Source organism: Antedon mediterranea, chromosome 2, assembly GCF_964355755.1.
Source record: "Antedon mediterranea chromosome 2, ecAntMedi1.1, whole genome shotgun sequence".
NCBI classification, from domain to species: domain Eukaryota; kingdom Metazoa; phylum Echinodermata; class Crinoidea; order Comatulida; family Antedonidae; genus Antedon; species Antedon mediterranea.
In genome coordinates this window covers 39,964,729-39,983,848 of record NC_092671.1, presented here as the reverse complement: position 1 = coordinate 39,983,848, position 19,120 = coordinate 39,964,729, and the positions used below count along the sequence as shown (strand labels likewise).

The following is a 19,120-nucleotide window of genomic DNA, read 5'->3' as shown; positions in this document are numbered from 1 at the left end:
AGGAATCAGTTGTTAACAGCATTCCAGTACAATGTAATATGGTTAAATTATTAACAGAATTGCAATAGCAGACTTTCTTACTATTGTAGTTAATAGAATGCCACAGGTCATATTATACTGCAATATTCAAGTACTTACATTTCCAACGGACAGTTTTTTTTTTCAAGTAGAAATTTTTTTTGTCTATTTAACTTTTTTTTTATGTAATATTAATAGATGTGTACTTATAATTTCTAATTTGGTTATTGTGAATCATAAATTGAAATTAGTGTGATAATGTTTACTTTTGTTTACCTTTATCATTCTCTTCTATTGCATTAAAAAAAAATAATAATAAAATTTTAAAAATAATAATAAAACATTTAAAAAAAGAAATTAAAAAAAATTAAAATAATAAAAGAAAAAAATAATTGAAAATAAAAAATAAAAAAAAAATATTTAAAAAAATTAAAAAAATAATAACATTTTTTAAAGAAATCTAAAAAAAGTTCTTACTCAATTCATTTGCAAAAACATTGAAATAAAACATAATTTTGAATAATGCTCAAGAGTTTATTTCTCAATAGAATATAATCTCCTGTGAATAATGTCAATATTGCATTTAATTGGCAGATAAAGTGCAAAATAAGAGTGATCAGCAGTTAGATTGTTGGCCAAAATATGTCACAATTTTAAATACAACAGCATTTTAGAGAGAAGCAAAGTGTTTGCCCAATTTTACACAAGAATTTACACTTGACCAAAATAAAGTAAATTAAAATATTTTTTTTTTTTAAATCAATGCAATGTTTGTTTTATTTATTTTTATTTTATTTCGAAACCCAAATCAACAGCAAAAAAAAAAAAATCACCAATAACAGGAGGATTAACATACAAATACAGAATGATTGCATACAAAGAACAAATGCCTAAATAATAAGCATTATAATAAGGACAATAATATAATTACTTAAAGCTAAAATTGCTTTACAAATTAGTTGAGCTGATGAGAAAGTCTTAGCATAAGGAACAAACAAATCACATTATTAATGTTATTACGTTATTAACCTTTTTAAAGATTATTTGTGGTTTGTTCTTATATCTGACTTCAAAACCACATTAAATAAATTGTGAAATGTAGAAACATGACATGACATGACATACATCACCCGCCTACTCATATTGGCAGACTTGCTATCTCCGTTTGCCACGATGTCATGAACCACATAAATGGTGTCGCCACCGTGTCCACTCACCTATGACGGATAACATGATACAACATTTTGGACAACATTTCTTACCGTTATCTAAAAGTACCGATGCATTTTTTTCTATCTTAGTAAAGTTTTACCATGTCAGTGTAATTTATACGTCTGCTATGGGATGACTAATTCACTCTATGTAGTCCCTCTGGTGTTTAAATCTTAGCACACATTTCAACTTTAAAACAACTTTAAATCGCTTGAAAAACAAATGTAACTAATAATTTAGAGACGTTTAATTTAAATACAATTTGTTATGTCATGATTAATTTAAATTAATTCAAATATCAATGTGTATTTTATCAATTTAATTCATAATGGATAATGTGGAAATATCACATTCAGATAATGTGTTCACACATTAAACTCATTATGTTTATTAATATGTAGTGTTATTAATATAATTTTAATTGAGACAGTTTAAAACGTATTAGAAATGACAAGTTTCTAAAACTATAACAAATTGTATTATATTAAATGATTGTATAAACGGTTTATACATATATATATATATATTTTTAAAAACTGAGCTGCACTGACGAGATCTAATAAGATGGAAACATTAGTTTCTGCAGATTGGATATATAATGTTCATATAAATGTGAAAGATGTATTTTTTCCATTTAATTTTTTAAGATTGCCAAACAAGCAGAATCAAGGTTTAGAGAAAAGCATAAGTAATCATTCTGTAAACTTTATGGTTACAAAAAATGACAAGCTTAAAATATTTGTCAATATTGATCGATGTAATACACGATATGCTACAAAAAACACATTTATACTCACATAGAACATGTCTTTATACTTCATAAACATCCTCCTGGTACTCACTGACTCATTATAAACAAACTTTCACAGTCCAATAGTCTCCTTTACCAACATAACTGTCCAATAGTTATCTAATACATTAACCTTATAGCATTCTTAATTGCTATATTTCCCGTTTTCTTTAAAAAATTAAACGTTTTCCGATTAAAAGTTTTTAAGACTGCTATTCCAGCTACTAATTTTAGATGCCTTAACTTAAGTTTGTCACGATACTAATCTATAATTGATTACAACTGTTTCACTTTAAGATAGTGATATGTAATGTTATTCTAACTTATTTTAATATTACAATATTAAATTACTGGTAGCATTCTCTGTTTTGCCATCTTCTTTCATATTCATTTATAGTCCCATTACATAGAAATTATTATAATATGGTAGCATTCTCTGTTTTGCCATCTTCTTTCATATTCATTTATAGTCCCATTACATAGAAATTATTATAATATAAGAAAAACTTTCATATTTAAAAATCAGCTGTGTTTATGTTCATCTTATTTTGAATGAGTACTAGAATATTTGTTATAGGTTTTGACATGATACTTAATTAATCTACTCCTAAACATATTGTGTTTGCTGCCCTCAAGGATGTACGAAGACACCATTGATATATACACATCATTTTATTTTTAACTTACAAGAAAAAAAAAAGTAGATTAATGAGCCTAAACTGAATGTTAAATAACAAAAATAACAGTCAAGAGGCTCTACAAAATGAAATTTTTAAAGAATGCCAACCAGTTTAGTTTAAAATCATTAAATATACAACATATAGAAACAATTCAATATACCAAGTTTAGTTAAAAACCATCATAGTTGTAAGCTTAAAAAATAAGTTTCCAATAAATTTTTAGTTTTAAATTTTCATTTCATTCCGTTAATCTTGATATTGTATTTTACATTAATCTTTGTTTCAATGATTGTCTATTTGGTATTAATTTAACTTTACTGCATTCATGATTTTCTTTACCTTGTTTTCAGCAATTGGATGAAGAACTTTATTATGAGAATGGATTTTAAGATGCTTGATATGAAAATGTTTCGAGCTAAGGTAAACAATAAAACATACATCGCACTTTTTAAAGTCCAAAAGAGCTAAGGTAAACAAAAAGAGAGCTCTACATACATCCCAAATTGTTATGTTTTTATACTTAGTCAACTAGATGCTTAAAATTGATCTAGCTTTAAAAAAAAGCCAACTTAAGTATAAAAATAATGTATTTCATCTAATGTTTTCTTCTGACTTCCTAGTTTCATTAGAACTTGGTTTGATTGACATGACAGTTCAAAAGAGCCAAGTCAGCAGACTTAGTATGATTGGCCCAGGGGGATGTTAGCCACTGTCATATCTGAGTACATAATCACACACCACTCCTCTTTTAGGGAGTCACTATTGCATGTTGGCAATCATGTTTTTTTTTTCAGTTGCTATTAAGATAAAGTTGAGTAATTTAATCGGAAATGTAATTATGTTGTTTAAAATTCAAATAAAGACATTTTAATGTTTTTCATTTGAATTAAAATGAAAAATTTAAATGATTTCAATGTTTTTAGCTTGTCTGTTTTATGTTTAAATTATAAACTGAAAATTGAAATTGAATTTTAATCTCTATGGGGTAAAGGTCAAGTTTGGAAACATTTTAAGGTGCAAAATGTTTTTTTAACTTTCAATTTAAAAACGTTCCTACAACCAAAGTTCTTAATAAAAAGGTTGATTCTGACTTGTCAAGTTTGGAAGCAAAAACTAATTTTAAACATTTAAATTGTTTAATTGTTGTATTTATTTGACTTATTTTGATTTTAAAACTTTTTTCTTTTGTTAGCTACACTATTGTCATATTATGATTTGACTTCTAATAATTTTTAGATAAAACACAAACATATAATTGAGAATCTCTGTAGGGATGAAATACATACATGATTCTTAGCTAGCTTTTTATGAAGGATTTTGTTCTTAGGGGCTTTAGCAAATACATTTTTAATAAAATAAATAGGGAAATCCTTATTTATAAGTCCTTTATTGTAACTTATTTTGACCAGTACTTGTAATTTAATTTTTATTTGGTTTCAACCCTAGATTACAAGAAAATATGTATATAAACAACAATCAATACATTAAATAAAATAAGAAACCAAGGATAATTTGACTATTATAACTATTTTTTTATTTTAAGGAGTTGTTTTTATGGAACGTAGATGAATCAACCAATCAGCTCTCATTGGATCGTTTAATGATTGAGTTGAAGGCGGGTGGCGTCAGTCAGGAACACCAAGATGAAGTCCAAACTAAACTCGGCCACTTGGAGGCGCTTGATATTCTAGATTTTCTTACATATCTACCGCTGTTTCTTTTAATGCATTCCTCTGTTATAAGTAATCCCTTCAATACAGTTAGGGATAAATAAGGATTAATATGAGATTAATATTAGATTATTATTATATTATACCAAATTATGCTTATATAAATACAAGATTAATTTTATTTTAAAAAATTGTTATTAATAATCCCTTTAATACAGTTAGGGATAAATAAGGATTAATATGAGATTAGTATGAGATTATTGTTAGATTAATATGAGATTAATATTAGATTATACCAAATTATGATGCAGCTTATATATAAATACAAGATTTATTTAATTTAAAAACTGTAAATAGTTTATATTTTAAGATTATTTTACTCATTTTTAAATTCATAATTAATTCATAATTACAACACAATAAAATAACTTTATTTCTATATGTTTTAATAATACATATAGTGTATTTCCAAATATTTATTTTTATATGAACATTTCTAATGAAAGTAATTTAATTAGGAGTATAAATGTTATATCAGTATGTTCATGTCCATAAAAGGAACATGAAATGTGATGACTTACATTAAAAATAGCACATTCCTGTCTATCACACAACCTTGCTATGTTAATTAACAATAAAACATCTCACTATCTATTTCATTACAAACAGTATTAGAAATGAATGAGTCAAAATACTAATGTCACTAGCAGTGCAACATTTTCTTATAATTTTATTATTACTAACTAATTTAACAAATATTAAGCAGTGTTCTTCCAAATCCAATGTTATAATCCTTCCAACTGGTATTTAAAATAGTGTAAGAAAATATAACATAAAATAAGCACTTGTCTGATACATTCGGCTGAACATAGCCATTGAAGTGGAGCTGTAGTTTGATGGTTAGCATGCTTGCCTTCCAATCCCAAGGTCCGGGGTTCAATCTTGATCTAGTGCCAGGTTTGTAACTCACATTAGACTTGGTTTATAAACGGCTAATCAGAAGTTATATTTTGTCTACTAGATCAACAAATTACAATATATTTTTAATTGTTGTATTTAGTTAGATACGTGTTGCCTAGGATTTGCTGGATTGATTTCTGAATCAGAAGAACACTGATTAAGTATTAAAGTATTAACAATATTTATTTTATCTAGCTGAATTTTACAAAAAAATGAGCTATTGAATTCCATTAAAAACAACTGTGAGTTATGACTAGAAGGTTTAAAGTAGTAAAGGCAATGAGGCGGCTGTATTTCTACCAAAATAGGTGTAGAATAATTTATGTGGCAATAACTATTTATTATTGTATATTAAGGATGTTAACATACTATAATTATTAACATTTTAGACAAATAAATCATGTATTATGTCTTTCTTATTTTAAACTTGAATAATAACTACTGCTGCACTTTTTATTGATACACAATGATTGATATTGATTTCTAATTGATTGATGTATTGATATCGATTGATTGATTAACTGATTGAATAATGTTACTAATAATATATTGATCTATTGACTAAACATTCCAAAACGACCCAAACCAACCAAAACACCTCTACCAAGATGCAGACAAAATTGGAATGGATTTTAGTTGAAGAACTGGTTGAGTTTTAATCATATAGATCAATTGATTGATTGATTGATTAATTTAATAATTTCTTGTATTCATCTTGGATATATAATCAGCTTAGGCCCTGCACATTTTTTGATTTTTAAAAGTTTTATAACGATTGTCTCGTTTAATCAGTATATGATTGAGATACATAATTTGTTTGGAGTTGATGGGAATATAGTCAAGGATTGTCGAAGACTCAAGCTTCAGGATAATCTGTCTACTAAAGAGGGGAAGTCAGTCATGGATATCAACTTGTGCTTCTAGAGATAAAAAACTCAATGGTTAGTGCCATAAACAAACAAGTTTTGGCCATTTAGTAAAAATTTGAACTCCTTTTCAAGTTTAGTTCAAGTTTAGTTCATCAAATTATAAATTGGTATGTTACAAGAACAATGAAGATAGATAGATATATATATAAATCAAAGAGCTGCATAGGCAGGATATAGAAAAAAAATCAAGATCAAATAAGTTAAAACTGCCTCAATATAGATTTATTTTAACGACATGTTTCGGGTATAGCCCATCAATCAGGTGAAGAGAATTGTAACAAAGGATAACATATATAAGTCACAAAATTACATAATAAAACAAATCAGCCAATCAAAGATGTTAACAAACAAAAGGCATAGTTATAAAGGCACGCCTCCAAAAGCTATGGGGTACAAAGCAGGAATGGTTGCTTATAAAGCAGGAAATTTAAAACAAAGACAAAAGCTTCAAGTGTAAATAATTGTTAATATGTGAATGTCTCTGGCAAAATTAATGTTTGAATGTCTCAATGTCTCTATATAGATATATAGATATACCAATATAATGATAAATTAATTTTCAGGTTAATCCTTACTTGTTTTTGCATTCGAAATTGACGTCACACAAATAACCTGTGACGTCATTCGTGACGAAGTATTCCCGACAGGTAGACGAAAAAAACAAGGATTAACCAAAAATGAATTATCATTAATATGTTGATTTGAATTCTGATAGAACTTTTCCATAATGAGAACGACATATCAGTCACGTTTAGAAATCTCTTCTCTGCTAGTAGTGTATCAATTTATTTTTTTGCTAATTCAGCTACCATAGGCCTATATGGATATGTGTTTATATATATTGTAATATAGTATTATTATTTTTTTTTTTGGCTCAGCTAATTCAGGTACATATATGTGTTTATATATATTGTAATACAATATTTTATTTTTTTGTCGCTACTATTTCAGCTACCATATTTGTGTTCTATGATATTATATATTGTAATATGGTATTTTATTTTTCTCAGCTAATTCAGGTACCATATATGGATAGGTCACTTAGTGTTTATGATATTAAAATACAGTATTTCACTTTTTTTTTTACATTTTTATTTCACAACAGGTGGCAACTTATATAATTTACTGCAGGGAGTGGAGTTGTTTTGAGGTGTGGTGACACCACACAGCAGTTGAAGATAATAGTGAGTATCTTTATGCTTGCAATATTATACTTTTTATTTATTGCACATTCATTAATATGCACGACTACCAGTCAAGCTTATAAATCACATGTATTATTAGGTTTTAATATGATTTACTTGGTGTTTTAATATTTATTGCTTATAATGTGGAACATAAAAAAAAAAATGATTGAGCATCAAAAGAGGCAGTATGTACTTAATAAACATTAGTTTACAAAACGTTAATAAACTCTAATATTTAGAGTCCAAATCCGTAGCAGTGATTGATCCATACTTTTTGGACGCAGCGTAATGACGTAGCAGAACGTTCGACCAATCACCAATTGCAATGGATCATCCGAACTGTCACTGTCGCTTGGTATCACTTGCGTTGGAAACCAATCTTTAAAGCGTGGTTACAACTAGAACGCGACGTAATGACGCAAAGTGCTGTATTGTGTAATCACAAGTGGGAACCGACGACCCAAAAGTGCTAAAATTATCGCTGTTTTGATTTCACGCGCTCATGCATGGGCAAACACAATTATTGAAAGGGAATTTGCCTTCGTTGCGTTACGTTGCGTACATATCGAGTGGGAACCAAGCTTTTAGGCCTACTATAGAAATAGATGACCGAGACTCAACCTTATTACGATACACTTTTATTGTTGTTATTATTATCACACTTATGTATTAGGCCTATCATTTCTCTTTTAAATACGGCATTGTTATTAGACAGCAACACAATTTCCCAAGTTGGGATGAATAAAGTTTTCTTGTATCTTGTATCTTGTATCTTGAAATGACCAATCCTCCTCCTTTCATGTCACCAGATACCCATGCCACCACATACATAGCTGCCTTTGCAGTTTAACGAACTTTATCAGACTGTTACCAATGAAATTGAATATATAAATAGACCATTATATTTTTTATGTAATGACATTCAGTGACATGCTGTGACGCAACAGCAGTCGTCTTGCACTGTAACACTTGTTTTAATATACCTGCATGTTTCAATGTAATCTCCTTCCCCTCGATGTCAACTACTCGACATCAATCGTGTACATCGCCCCTTTGGTCGTTTCTTCAATTACATTTATTTATTTATTTTTTTCTTCAATGTACCATTACTTGTACGCTGTACAAGTTATTAAATATGTGTTGTGTTTCTCAAATGTACACAAGAACCCAGTACATCTTTCGAGACGAGTAGGGGGTTACCCTGGTGTACTAGTACATCACAGCCGCTGGAAGACGAGTAGGGGGTTACCCTGGTGTACTAGTACATCACAGCCGCTGGAAGACGAGTAGGGGGTTACCCTGGTGTACTAGTACATCACAGCCGCTGGAAGACGAGTAGGGGGTTACCCTGGTGTACTTAGTACATCACAGCCACTGGAAGACGAGTAGGGGGTTACCCTGGTGTACTAGTACATCACAGCCACTGGAAGACGAGTAGGGGGTTACCCTGGTGTACTAGTACATCACAGCCACTGGAAGACGAGTAGGGGGTTACCCTGGTGTACTAGTACATCACAGCCGCTGGAAGACGAGTAGGGGTTACCCTGGTGTACTAGTACATCACAGCCACTGGAAGACGAGTAGGGGGTTACCCTGGTGTACTTAGTACATCACAGCCGCTGGAAGACGAGTAGGGGTTACCCTGGTGTACTTAGTACATCACAGCCGCTGGAAGACGAGTAGGTGGTTACCCTAGTGTACTAGTACATCACAGCCGCTGGAAGACGAGTATGGGGTTACCCTGGTGTACTTAGTACATCACAGTCGCTGGAAGACGAGTAAGGGGTTACCCTGGTGTACTTAGTACATCACAGCCGCTGGAAGACGAGTAGGGGGTTACCCTGGTGTACTTAGTACATCACAGCCGCTGGAAGACCAGTCTTTGACTGTGAAGAGGTTGCCCAGTATAATTAAATATCAATGGATGTGTCTCCCTCTCCACTCCTCCAAATTGATAAACTTTGGTTTGGTTTTACCAAAAATGTCCAGTTGTTAGCCTCAGTTAGTAACATCAATACTTTTTTTAGGCCTGGGGTGACTGGTAGGCCATGGTATACGTGACAAGATGTTATCCCCTACCTTGTCTTGACCTTCGATCTTAGCCCCTTCCTCTGACGACCAGTCCTGAACTCGTGCAATTATTCTCAATGTATCCGTAGAATAACATGTCATCACGTTCATTATTTGAATTGATATAGGTTATTGTCCTAAAAAACATGAAATGAAGGGTCATTTCCAAATGTGTTGCACCGATATCCGCCTCTCTAAGGATTTTAAATTCCCCGTGGGGGTGGATCCGGCATGATTTAGACGCCCATCTTGTGTATATTCTCTCCAAGGAAGCTTCCCTTTAATGTCGTTTAGTACAGTACTGATAGTGTCAACAATTCATTCAAGTGTAACTCGCTGTCAACATATATTTCAGATCTAATTTTATCAATAATGGGAGTTTAGAATCTCTGTATTATTAAGTGGTATAGATATCAACGGATATGTCAAACGCTGTTATAATCCACTAGAGAAATTCATATCCGTCTCTCTGTCATTATTTTTTTCAACAGAAACCAATGTAATATATAGACCTTCTGTAGTATGTCTCTCACTGATACCGAATTGTGGTCAAAACATCTTTCATAGTTAAATAAGCTTTGATAATTGATTTTGATTACTTGTTCAATCAAAATGAATCTTCATATAGGTCGTAGTCCTTTCTGTGTTTCATGTCGTTTTATTGACCTCTTTAGTTGAACAACATTTAAATTTATCAGGATTAAGCAATGTACTTTAGTCTGATATCTGTTAATATTAATCATATACTTATTTGTATGAGTTGGTTTTGGTTAATTTAAGCTTAACTCTTGTTATATTTATTCAAAAATGTGATAATTTCAGCATTATATTTAAGCTATAGGCTATGTTGTATACATACATCATCATTGTAACATACTCATTATTTGCCCATCAGTACGCGATCCCGAACCAATCACAATCGATAATCTATGATGTTAGTTTGTAATTAATGTGAAACAGTTCCTTTAATGTAGTAGTAGATGTTTCTCGCCAATTTTGTCAGTCGTCGGCACGTCGTCTTGTAATGATTGTTTTGCTTCATGGCACACGCAATGACGACGACCCAGATACCTTAAATATACATGCTTTGTAAATTCTACTTTAAATAGCGACTTGGCTAATTTACAAAACATCAACTAACTTGACTTGAGATGTTTATTTGTACAAGTCATAACACGCAACTATTTGTATTTCTTGATGTCCAAAACACATCTTCCGCGTGTAAGCTTACAGCCAATAATTTCAGTTTGAAGGGAACAATCGAGGGGGGTTCTCCGGACAAATACTTTTACATGACATTTTTATTATTATTTTAAAAATTTCAGTTAGAATTGTTGATATACGGCAGTTTTTATTTTGCTTTCATTATAGAAACTTTTGAACGAATAAAAACTTTGAGACGACGACGTTAAGGCTGAGTTGAACTTAATCTGACATGAATGCAAGATGACATGTTGCCGTCGTCGCAATGTTTTCTGGGGGCGTTTGCTGTAAGTGTTTTACGTTTATTAATTCGTTTGACATTTTAATATTGTATCATACTGTAATCAATTTTAATAGAATTCTGTTTTTTTCTTAATTAAAATTTGTTTTTCTAATAACGTATGACATATTGACATACATATATCGGTTGCTATATCGTAGTCATTCAATTCACATTTTGCTTTGTTCTCATTGGATATAATTGTTTTAAGCTTGGTTTCCATATCGACGCAACGCAAATTATTTGACCAATCACAATGGACTATTCGAACAGTGGCTTGTCATTGGTCAACTGTCTGCGTTGCGCGTACGCCCTTGTGTTGCGTCTCTGTGGAAACAACGCTTCGCTTCATAAGTTCTATTAGAACTATGCCGGTAATTTTAGTTAGGTACAGTACTGACTGGGAACAAGTTGTTTTTAGTATAACTAATTCAAATTATTTTGTTGGTAATCTATCTGTCAATATTTTTGAATTTCGTGCACATACTGTATTTATCTAACAATAGAACTTCAACTTCAAATTGAATTATTATTGATGTGTTAAAATGAATGATAGCTCCATCAAGTTCGTGTTGTTATTTTCGCGTGCCAGTAATTGCTGTTTATTTCTTAAATCCTTTATTGTTGCGTATATTGCCGATGTACATTTGACATTTACTGAACTTTAAATTGTAATTTAAATATTATTGGTAAAGAAGTCGCCCACGCGTACAGCCAATATCAGTTGCCTTATCGAATCTACCAATATTGGTTTAATATTAATTCATTTCATGTTATTTGACGACCAATTAACAGTATTTGACATTTTTAGTTTTAATTCATGCCTTTAAAAAGTTTACGCTTCCCTGGATGTGCGCGTAGGTAATTTATCTGCTCCGTATAAATACATAAATCATCTTTTAAACTTGCGCATGATTGTGAACTTTCATATCTTGTCTATGGAACGTCAAAGGAGTTATAATAAATATTAACTATTCGCATTCTCATCTATACTCTATTTTATGGTCTGAACTATTTAGTTTGAAAATCGTCTTAAGTTCAGTGAAGTGGGTAGGAAACCATATTACGTTGTCATTAGCTAAATGTATAAAACAAAAGCTGTTTTCATCGGCAAACACTCATACCTGTCACGTCAGTGTTAACCCAGATTATCGACAAAACGCTTGCTACATCCAAACACATGATGAGTGGAGGTTTTGTTTGTTATATTTTATATATTTCGTTAAAAACATATGTTATCTTAAAGTAAAATCATTTTAAAATAATATAAAATTTAAAATGTAGGCCTACTGTCAAATCGGTAATACCGGCGGTATCAATCAATTGACCGCCGATAGATACTTGGGGTATAGGTCAATCGACTGACCATCGATACATACTTTGGGTATAGGTCAATCGATTGACCGCCGATAGATACTTGGAGTATAGGTCAATCGACTGACCATTGATACATACTTGGGGTATTGGTCAATCGATTAACCGCCGATAGATACTTGGGGTGTTGGGTCAATCGAGTGACCGCCGATAGATACTTGGGGTATTGGTCAATCGACTGACCATCGATAGATACTTGGGGTATAGGTCAATCGACTGACCATCGATACATACTTGGGGTATTGGTCAATCGATTGACCGCCGATAGATACTTGGGGTATAGGTCAATCGACTGACCATTGATACATACTTGGGGTATTGGTCAATCGATTAACCGCCGATAGATACTTGGGGTGTTGGGTCAATCGAGTGACCGCCGATAGATACTTGGGGTATTTGTCCATCAAATGACCGCCGTTACAGTTACCTGTACGTCGTCACCACTCAACCACTCGAATTGAGGAAAGATTGCAAGTATCGGACCTATATTTACCTTTTGCACCTTCTGAGTCAAATATTCACCCGTCAAACCGACTTTCTAAACAACAATGGGTCTAAAAAGGGATTATCGTCCATCCATCTCAACTCATATTTTCGACATCAGCAGATTTCAAACGTGACAATTTTATCGACAACGAAAACTGATCAGATGAAACGGTATGTGCCCTAAAAACGGCAACTTTCGCTTTCTGTTCTTTACCGCAATCATCATTCATTTTTCATTCTTTGTTATTTTTCGAACGTTATGCTTTTTAGCATACGCGTGGGTAGCAATACTCTAGGCAAAGAATTATAAAACTCATCCACTTCAATTATTTGCTTGTAATTTGGTATTTGTTTTTTTACGACTTGAGAAAACCGTGTGTGACATCGGAGACGCTATTCCGTCACAGAACGTGTGGCAAACCTAAAGATATTAAAACGCCACGAGGGCTACGTGTGTTACCACAATATGCCTGTGCAAACAGCCTGTTTATTTACACTGTTCTTCCAACACCACTCTACCATACTATACTTAATATGTGTCAGTCAAAAGCTTTTTAAACACTGTCTCACAATAGTAAGTAGTACTGGAGAAGACAAACAATGTTTTCCCACTACCGCAGTGTAACTACGTTTACGTCGAGCGCAGGTCACACTTGAATATAGTAAACGCTAAAGTATTGAATGTACAAACCAAACCGCATACGTTAAAAGCCTCTAAAACAAAGGTAAATATTATTTTTCTTGTGGTACCGCGTTCTCAAGTACCGCGTATTGTTACCTGGCAACACGTTAACTACGGAATGCGCGTAATCAAACTTTCAACCAATTACATCTGACTTTACAATAATACACAGCACGAAATCAGGCACTGACAATTCGTAAACGCTTTGTGCGCACGCGTAATCTAATAGAAACAATAATACGATGCAATGATACTTGGTGACGGATTATATCTGAATATCAAATCTGTCGCCAATATGCCTATACATAAATTGCTATTGTAAAATGATACATATATAAAAACCAACGTAGATCCGTTAACTTTACATTTACATTAATTAAATAGGCTTAGTGTTTTCTGGTATTCAGTTTATTATTAATTTAATTTTTTATTGAGGCGATGCACTTTATGTGCTCGACAATGTTTATTGGTTGAGTCAACTAAGCTTTCAATAATCATCAATCAATCAATCAATCAATCAAATAATCATTTATTTCTTTCATATTCATATTTGAGTAAAACATTATAATTTCTGATATTTTATATATAAATATTTTTTTTAGAGATATAATACAGTAAATCATAATGTATGAAAAAAAGATGATTCAGTTATATCAAAAATGAAAGAGGTAAAAAAAAACCCAAGAAAGTATCTATCAATTGGAAACAAAAATCCAATTGAAAACTTGTATGTTGGGAAGCCAACATACAAGTAATAGATTCATACAGGAGTTAAAACCGAATCAAACAAATATTGTGTTTTCGTTTGTTGTGCGGCGGTGGTTCGTTTCTCATCAGTTGTTCAGCTTGATTCCCTCTTGGACGCAATGCAAGGACATAAGCGCATCGCAAGTAATTTGACCACCAATCACAACGCGATGAATCATCCGAACTGTCGTTTGTGATAGGTCAACTGGCTTGCGTTGTTCATATACGTCGTTGCACACACACCTTCCGTTTTGCAACTTCCTAATGTGCACATTAGAAGTGTTTTATAATCATTCGGTGGTCAATCAAATTCACAATTCAGGAAGAATAACTTTCATTATACAGTATTATATTTCACGTCTTACGCCCAGTCGTATGTCCAGCCGTATGCCCGGTCGTGCGCCCGATCGATCGTGCGCCCCGTCGTACGTACGCGTCTTTTGTTCAGTGACAACCAATGGGTGCACTACACGGCCATAATAACACTTGCATCATGTACTGGCATTGATTATAAGAACTGAAAGTTGACGCTTGTTCAGAAGTCGCCGAATTAAAACCACGTGTTTCAAACTTAATTCAAAGATTTTCCAAAACAAACTGTTGCTTGCGTAAAACTATAATAGATGACTTAACGTAAGTGAATCAATTATCTACACACAAATCTGCTTTTAAAAGAATTACATTTCAGCCAGTTAGACGTAATTCGATTGGCATTGAACTCAGGAGTTGTTGCGCATGCGTCAACAAGTGAAAAGATTGTCTTTTGTTTTCTAATAAAGTATCAATTTCCACAGTAATTTGGATATTGAAATCAACGGCACACATATTTGCCAACGTACGTGCTTGCGTAGCTATAATTCAAGACAGCCAAATCATTAGATTACCTCTTCTCTTAAGATTATTGAAGCTTAGAAAATAATATTGGAAAAATCAGTCAATTCTATATTATAATTTAATCAGTTTGTCTTCGATGGCATATCTGTAAATAATACAATTACATTACAAATTTGATATAGTGGTCTTAGAATGAAATCATTATCAAAACGCTGTACATCAAAACTATGTTCCATAAACTTGAAATTTAGTTTACGCTTAAAGCTATCAAAGTTGGTTTCAGACCGAATTGACACTGGAAGATTGTTCCATAACCGTAGATCTGAGTCGCCAAAATACAATGCTAAACGGTATTATTGTAATAACGTAAGTTTCAGGTTTCAGTAACACCTTCCTTTTTAACATTTCCGATGTTATTTAAATACAATTAATGTGGTCGCTTTTATAGCTAACCATGTTTGTTAACCGTGTGTATATCGAACATGCTAAACAGTAACTCTCTGGCGAATGTGTATCAAAAATAACAATACAACAGTCGTCTGATAACTCGCAGCAGCTATTCTGTCTAGTCAATATTTATCGTGAAAATATGAAAGTTTTGTCCGCTAAAACATGGCAGCAGGAAGATAAAATCGAAACTTAAATCTTATCACTCAAATATGACAAGTTTCATATCCGATATGGCTGTTACAATATTACTTGTTATAATACAGGTGATTTACAATGTGATCCCCCAGGCCTTGCTGTGGTGTTTTCACTTAAACCTGGATGCGGCGGGTCCGGTCGGGTGGTAAGTTTAGGCGGTGGGCAATGAGCGGGTGCAGTGTTGCGGCCTGCGGCCAGAGATCTTTTGTAAAATAGCAATGCGGTCAGTAGGCCTATATCATGAAGTGTATATATAGGTTTATGACGTGATCATTATTTTAATCCCTTGGTCTGATGTTCCAATTACAGTTTTTTTAAACCAATTTTAATCAGAAACCTTTTAAAATATAAATATAATTTAAAAGGAAAATAAAGAATGTAAATTATGAGGTATTAAGGACATTTGCTGACAAATATCACTTATTATAAAAATTTACAAGAAAATTTAATTCGGATTCTTAAATACGTCACATATTGACTTAGAAAACGTGAACCCGTGTAGCTAACATTGTATATTTATTCAAAATGATCGAATAAGGTGATACAAAGTGACAAATCAGCAATGATTTTATTTGTACAATTCCCCCTGCCTCCCGCCGGCGACTCTTTCTCCCCATTCATTTTCTTTCCTCTGGTTTTCTTAATACGCATGTCGCTTTTAGTCTGTTAACCCGTTTTTACGGCTGTATAATGAAGTGGGATTATTCAGTTGCATTGCGGGAGCTATAGGCGAGATTTACAGAGTTTAAAATAGAAGCATTCTATAAATACCGTACGAATGCAATTAATCTTTAGGACTTAATAGATAGATCAGTGGTAAATCGATGCAATAAACACACTATTCACAGTGTATTAGTGTAGTATAGCGCATTTTGGTGTAGTGCACAGGGGAGAATTGAATGGCCCCCCTCATGAAAATGTGAATTTAACATTTAAACCAGAGTTAAGGCCGGTGCTGCACACTGAACGCGAAGCAGCGAATTTCGCGTTCAGTGTGCACCGAGCTTTAAGCAACACCGACAATTTGACCAATCACGACACGATGATGAATCATCCGAACTTTAAGGACTACAGTAGTTTCGGGGGTTCCTAATAATTTCCCGGACAGACCGAAAGCCTTATAATATATTTTATTTTACCTTACATTTACTCAATACGTTTTGGAAGTTATTTTCTTCAAACGAAGATGAAGTTGAATAGGATGCCCTCATTTCATTAAGTAATATCCTAAGCATACCGGCACATTGATGTGGGCTTGTTAACTTTTCAAAAATTAATTACACAATATATATTAATTTAACAATGTTAATATATGTACTATATATATATTGTTGGCTTCGTGTTTAACTATATTCTCAGCAGACGATTACTATCTGGTCCCCCTGTGTTCCAAGAAGTTAATTTGATTATCCCCTCTTCAGACTAATGAAACATAGGTCGCCTAAGCGTCATTTCCCCAACGCAGTTAATAATGTCTCATTGGCCTTGTTTACTGATATAAGTCAACATACAACATTGTAATTTTCATCAAACTAATTGGCAAAAGTATTCTTTTATTTATTTCTTAAATTTTTACCTACGACTTGGTCACTCTAGTGGCGTAAGAACAGAATGGTCACCTAGATTGATAATGGGATGCCGTCATAAAGGATCCGGACATGGGGAAATACCCCATCAATAATTGAGACACCGTGCTGAGTAGACGTGTTTTTTATGAGCTCCTAGCTTGATGGCGTAAATCAGCATATACACGTTCCTAAAGGTCTCATATCTTCATATTTTTACCTGTTGCAATTCCTCTTCAACTGTGATTTTATTATTGATGTCAAGTTTACCTGTAACTTTTAAACGAGTTCTGTGAATATTATCGGTGATTGCTTTACGGTTTACTGTTGTTCTGCTCTACGGATCTGTAATGTCACTTTGAGGACATGCTACAGACTTCTTGCCCATACGTATTTCACTAGATTTGGTGGTGTTAGTAAAGGTTTTAGCGTTGTAAGGCAACGTTTTCACATAATAGGATAATAGGACAAATCCCCACGTATTTTGACACCCCTCTTTCTAGTAGTAAACCCCTCCCCCTTTTCTACGCGTATTTTGACACCCTGTCTCCAGTCAACCTCCTCCCATTGTTCTACCAGTATTTTGACAACCCTGATCCCGCTCTATCGCACTCTACCATGCTGCTGACAAAAACCTCCCCAAAATTGCTCTACTAGTACTAGGTATTTTACACCTCCTCTTCCATTCGATAAGTTTAGGTACACGTCCAGCATGGATGAAGAAGGGATTAATTTCTTTCAAATATCTATCGAACGAATTAATGACTGCAATTAAAATGTCAACACTCGGCTGACGATGATGATGGATTACAAAGTCTGTTATGATGCTGCTAATCATTTTACAGACTAAATTGATTCTCATCATTGAAATCTGATATACATGTAACGAAATGTCACTTGTCAAATATCCTAATTTTAGAAAACCTATTATTAATATGAGAAATGTATCGTTTAGTATTATACATTTAGTATTGTAAATTGTAAATTGAGTACAGTAAAGTTTGTTGGAGTTGTGCCGGAGTATGTGATGATAATATCAATTTTAAACGATTAAATTACTATCTCTTCAGAGGAAATAAGTTATTACAGCTATATAGTAACATTTTAGTATCCACCTTAAAATGAAGAGTCTATGCATAGGACACAGAATGTGTCTGCGCAGTTTATCAAATTGTCCAATTCTCAATTGAAATATATACTTTAGTTAAGATAATTCTTCATACGAAGGACTTAAATAATATGAAATTAAGTTCCATTTATTTTGTTTCCGACTTTATCTTTCTTTCTTTCCTAGGCGCATTGCCTAGGCGCATTGCCTAGGCCATTTATTATACATAGGCTATTGGGCCGGAATACATCAATATAAACTACGTGGTCATGGTATCGCTAAACGACGTTATGTTTTAAAGCATCATTGCATGTTGAAAAAACAATGTTAATGTCATTTCATTTTAATAAGTGTTGAATAAAGTCATAAGTGCGCATCCTGTTTATGAGTACAGTAGTCTGGCCAGTTTTATGAAATACTTAATACGTGATATCACGCAAAATAATGTTATCACAATTTAAGGCAGTGTGTGAATAATTCATCGCTCTGGTCATACCCGGAAAAGACACAAAATAGACGCACGACCAAAAAACGTACCGTTTTCGTACGCGCGCGCTGCATTGCAAAACTTTCTACGCAATTTCGGAAATAGAAGAATAAATGAACCCTATTTATAATTGTTTTTTTTTCTTTATAATTTGATTTAGGCCAAATGTTAATTATTGTTATTTGATTGTTTT

The 19,120-nt window shown here is 32.7% G+C and overlaps 1 protein-coding gene and 2 long non-coding RNA genes across 3 annotated transcripts in view; 2 read left to right on the top strand and 1 right to left on the bottom strand.

The window, feature by feature from the left end:
• Nucleotides 1–4,779, top strand: part of LOC140039463 (uncharacterized) — a 32,785-nt gene extending 28,006 nt beyond the window's left edge. The window contains exons 10-11 of the mRNA XM_072085066.1: nt 3,051–3,120; nt 4,244–4,779. Coding sequence (XP_071941167.1) covers nt 3,051–3,120; nt 4,244–4,474 — 301 coding nt within the window. The 3' untranslated portion in view covers nt 4,475–4,779. The remainder of the gene's footprint in view (nt 1–3,050; nt 3,121–4,243) is intronic.
• A 1,174-nt stretch (nt 4,780–5,953) lies between these two features.
• LOC140041106 (uncharacterized) overlaps nt 5,954–19,120 on the top strand; it is a 38,579-nt gene continuing 25,412 nt past the window's right edge. The window contains exons 1-3 of the long non-coding RNA XR_011842815.1: nt 5,954–6,271; nt 7,365–7,443; nt 10,888–11,006. This is a non-coding gene — a long non-coding RNA (uncharacterized lncRNA). The remainder of the gene's footprint in view (nt 6,272–7,364; nt 7,444–10,887; nt 11,007–19,120) is intronic.
• LOC140041107 (uncharacterized) lies at nt 8,109–12,884 on the bottom strand. The gene is made up of 3 exons (XR_011842816.1): nt 12,867–12,884; nt 9,526–9,653; nt 8,109–8,310 (listed from the first exon to the last, which is right to left on the bottom strand). It is a non-coding gene; the product is annotated as an uncharacterized lncRNA (long non-coding RNA).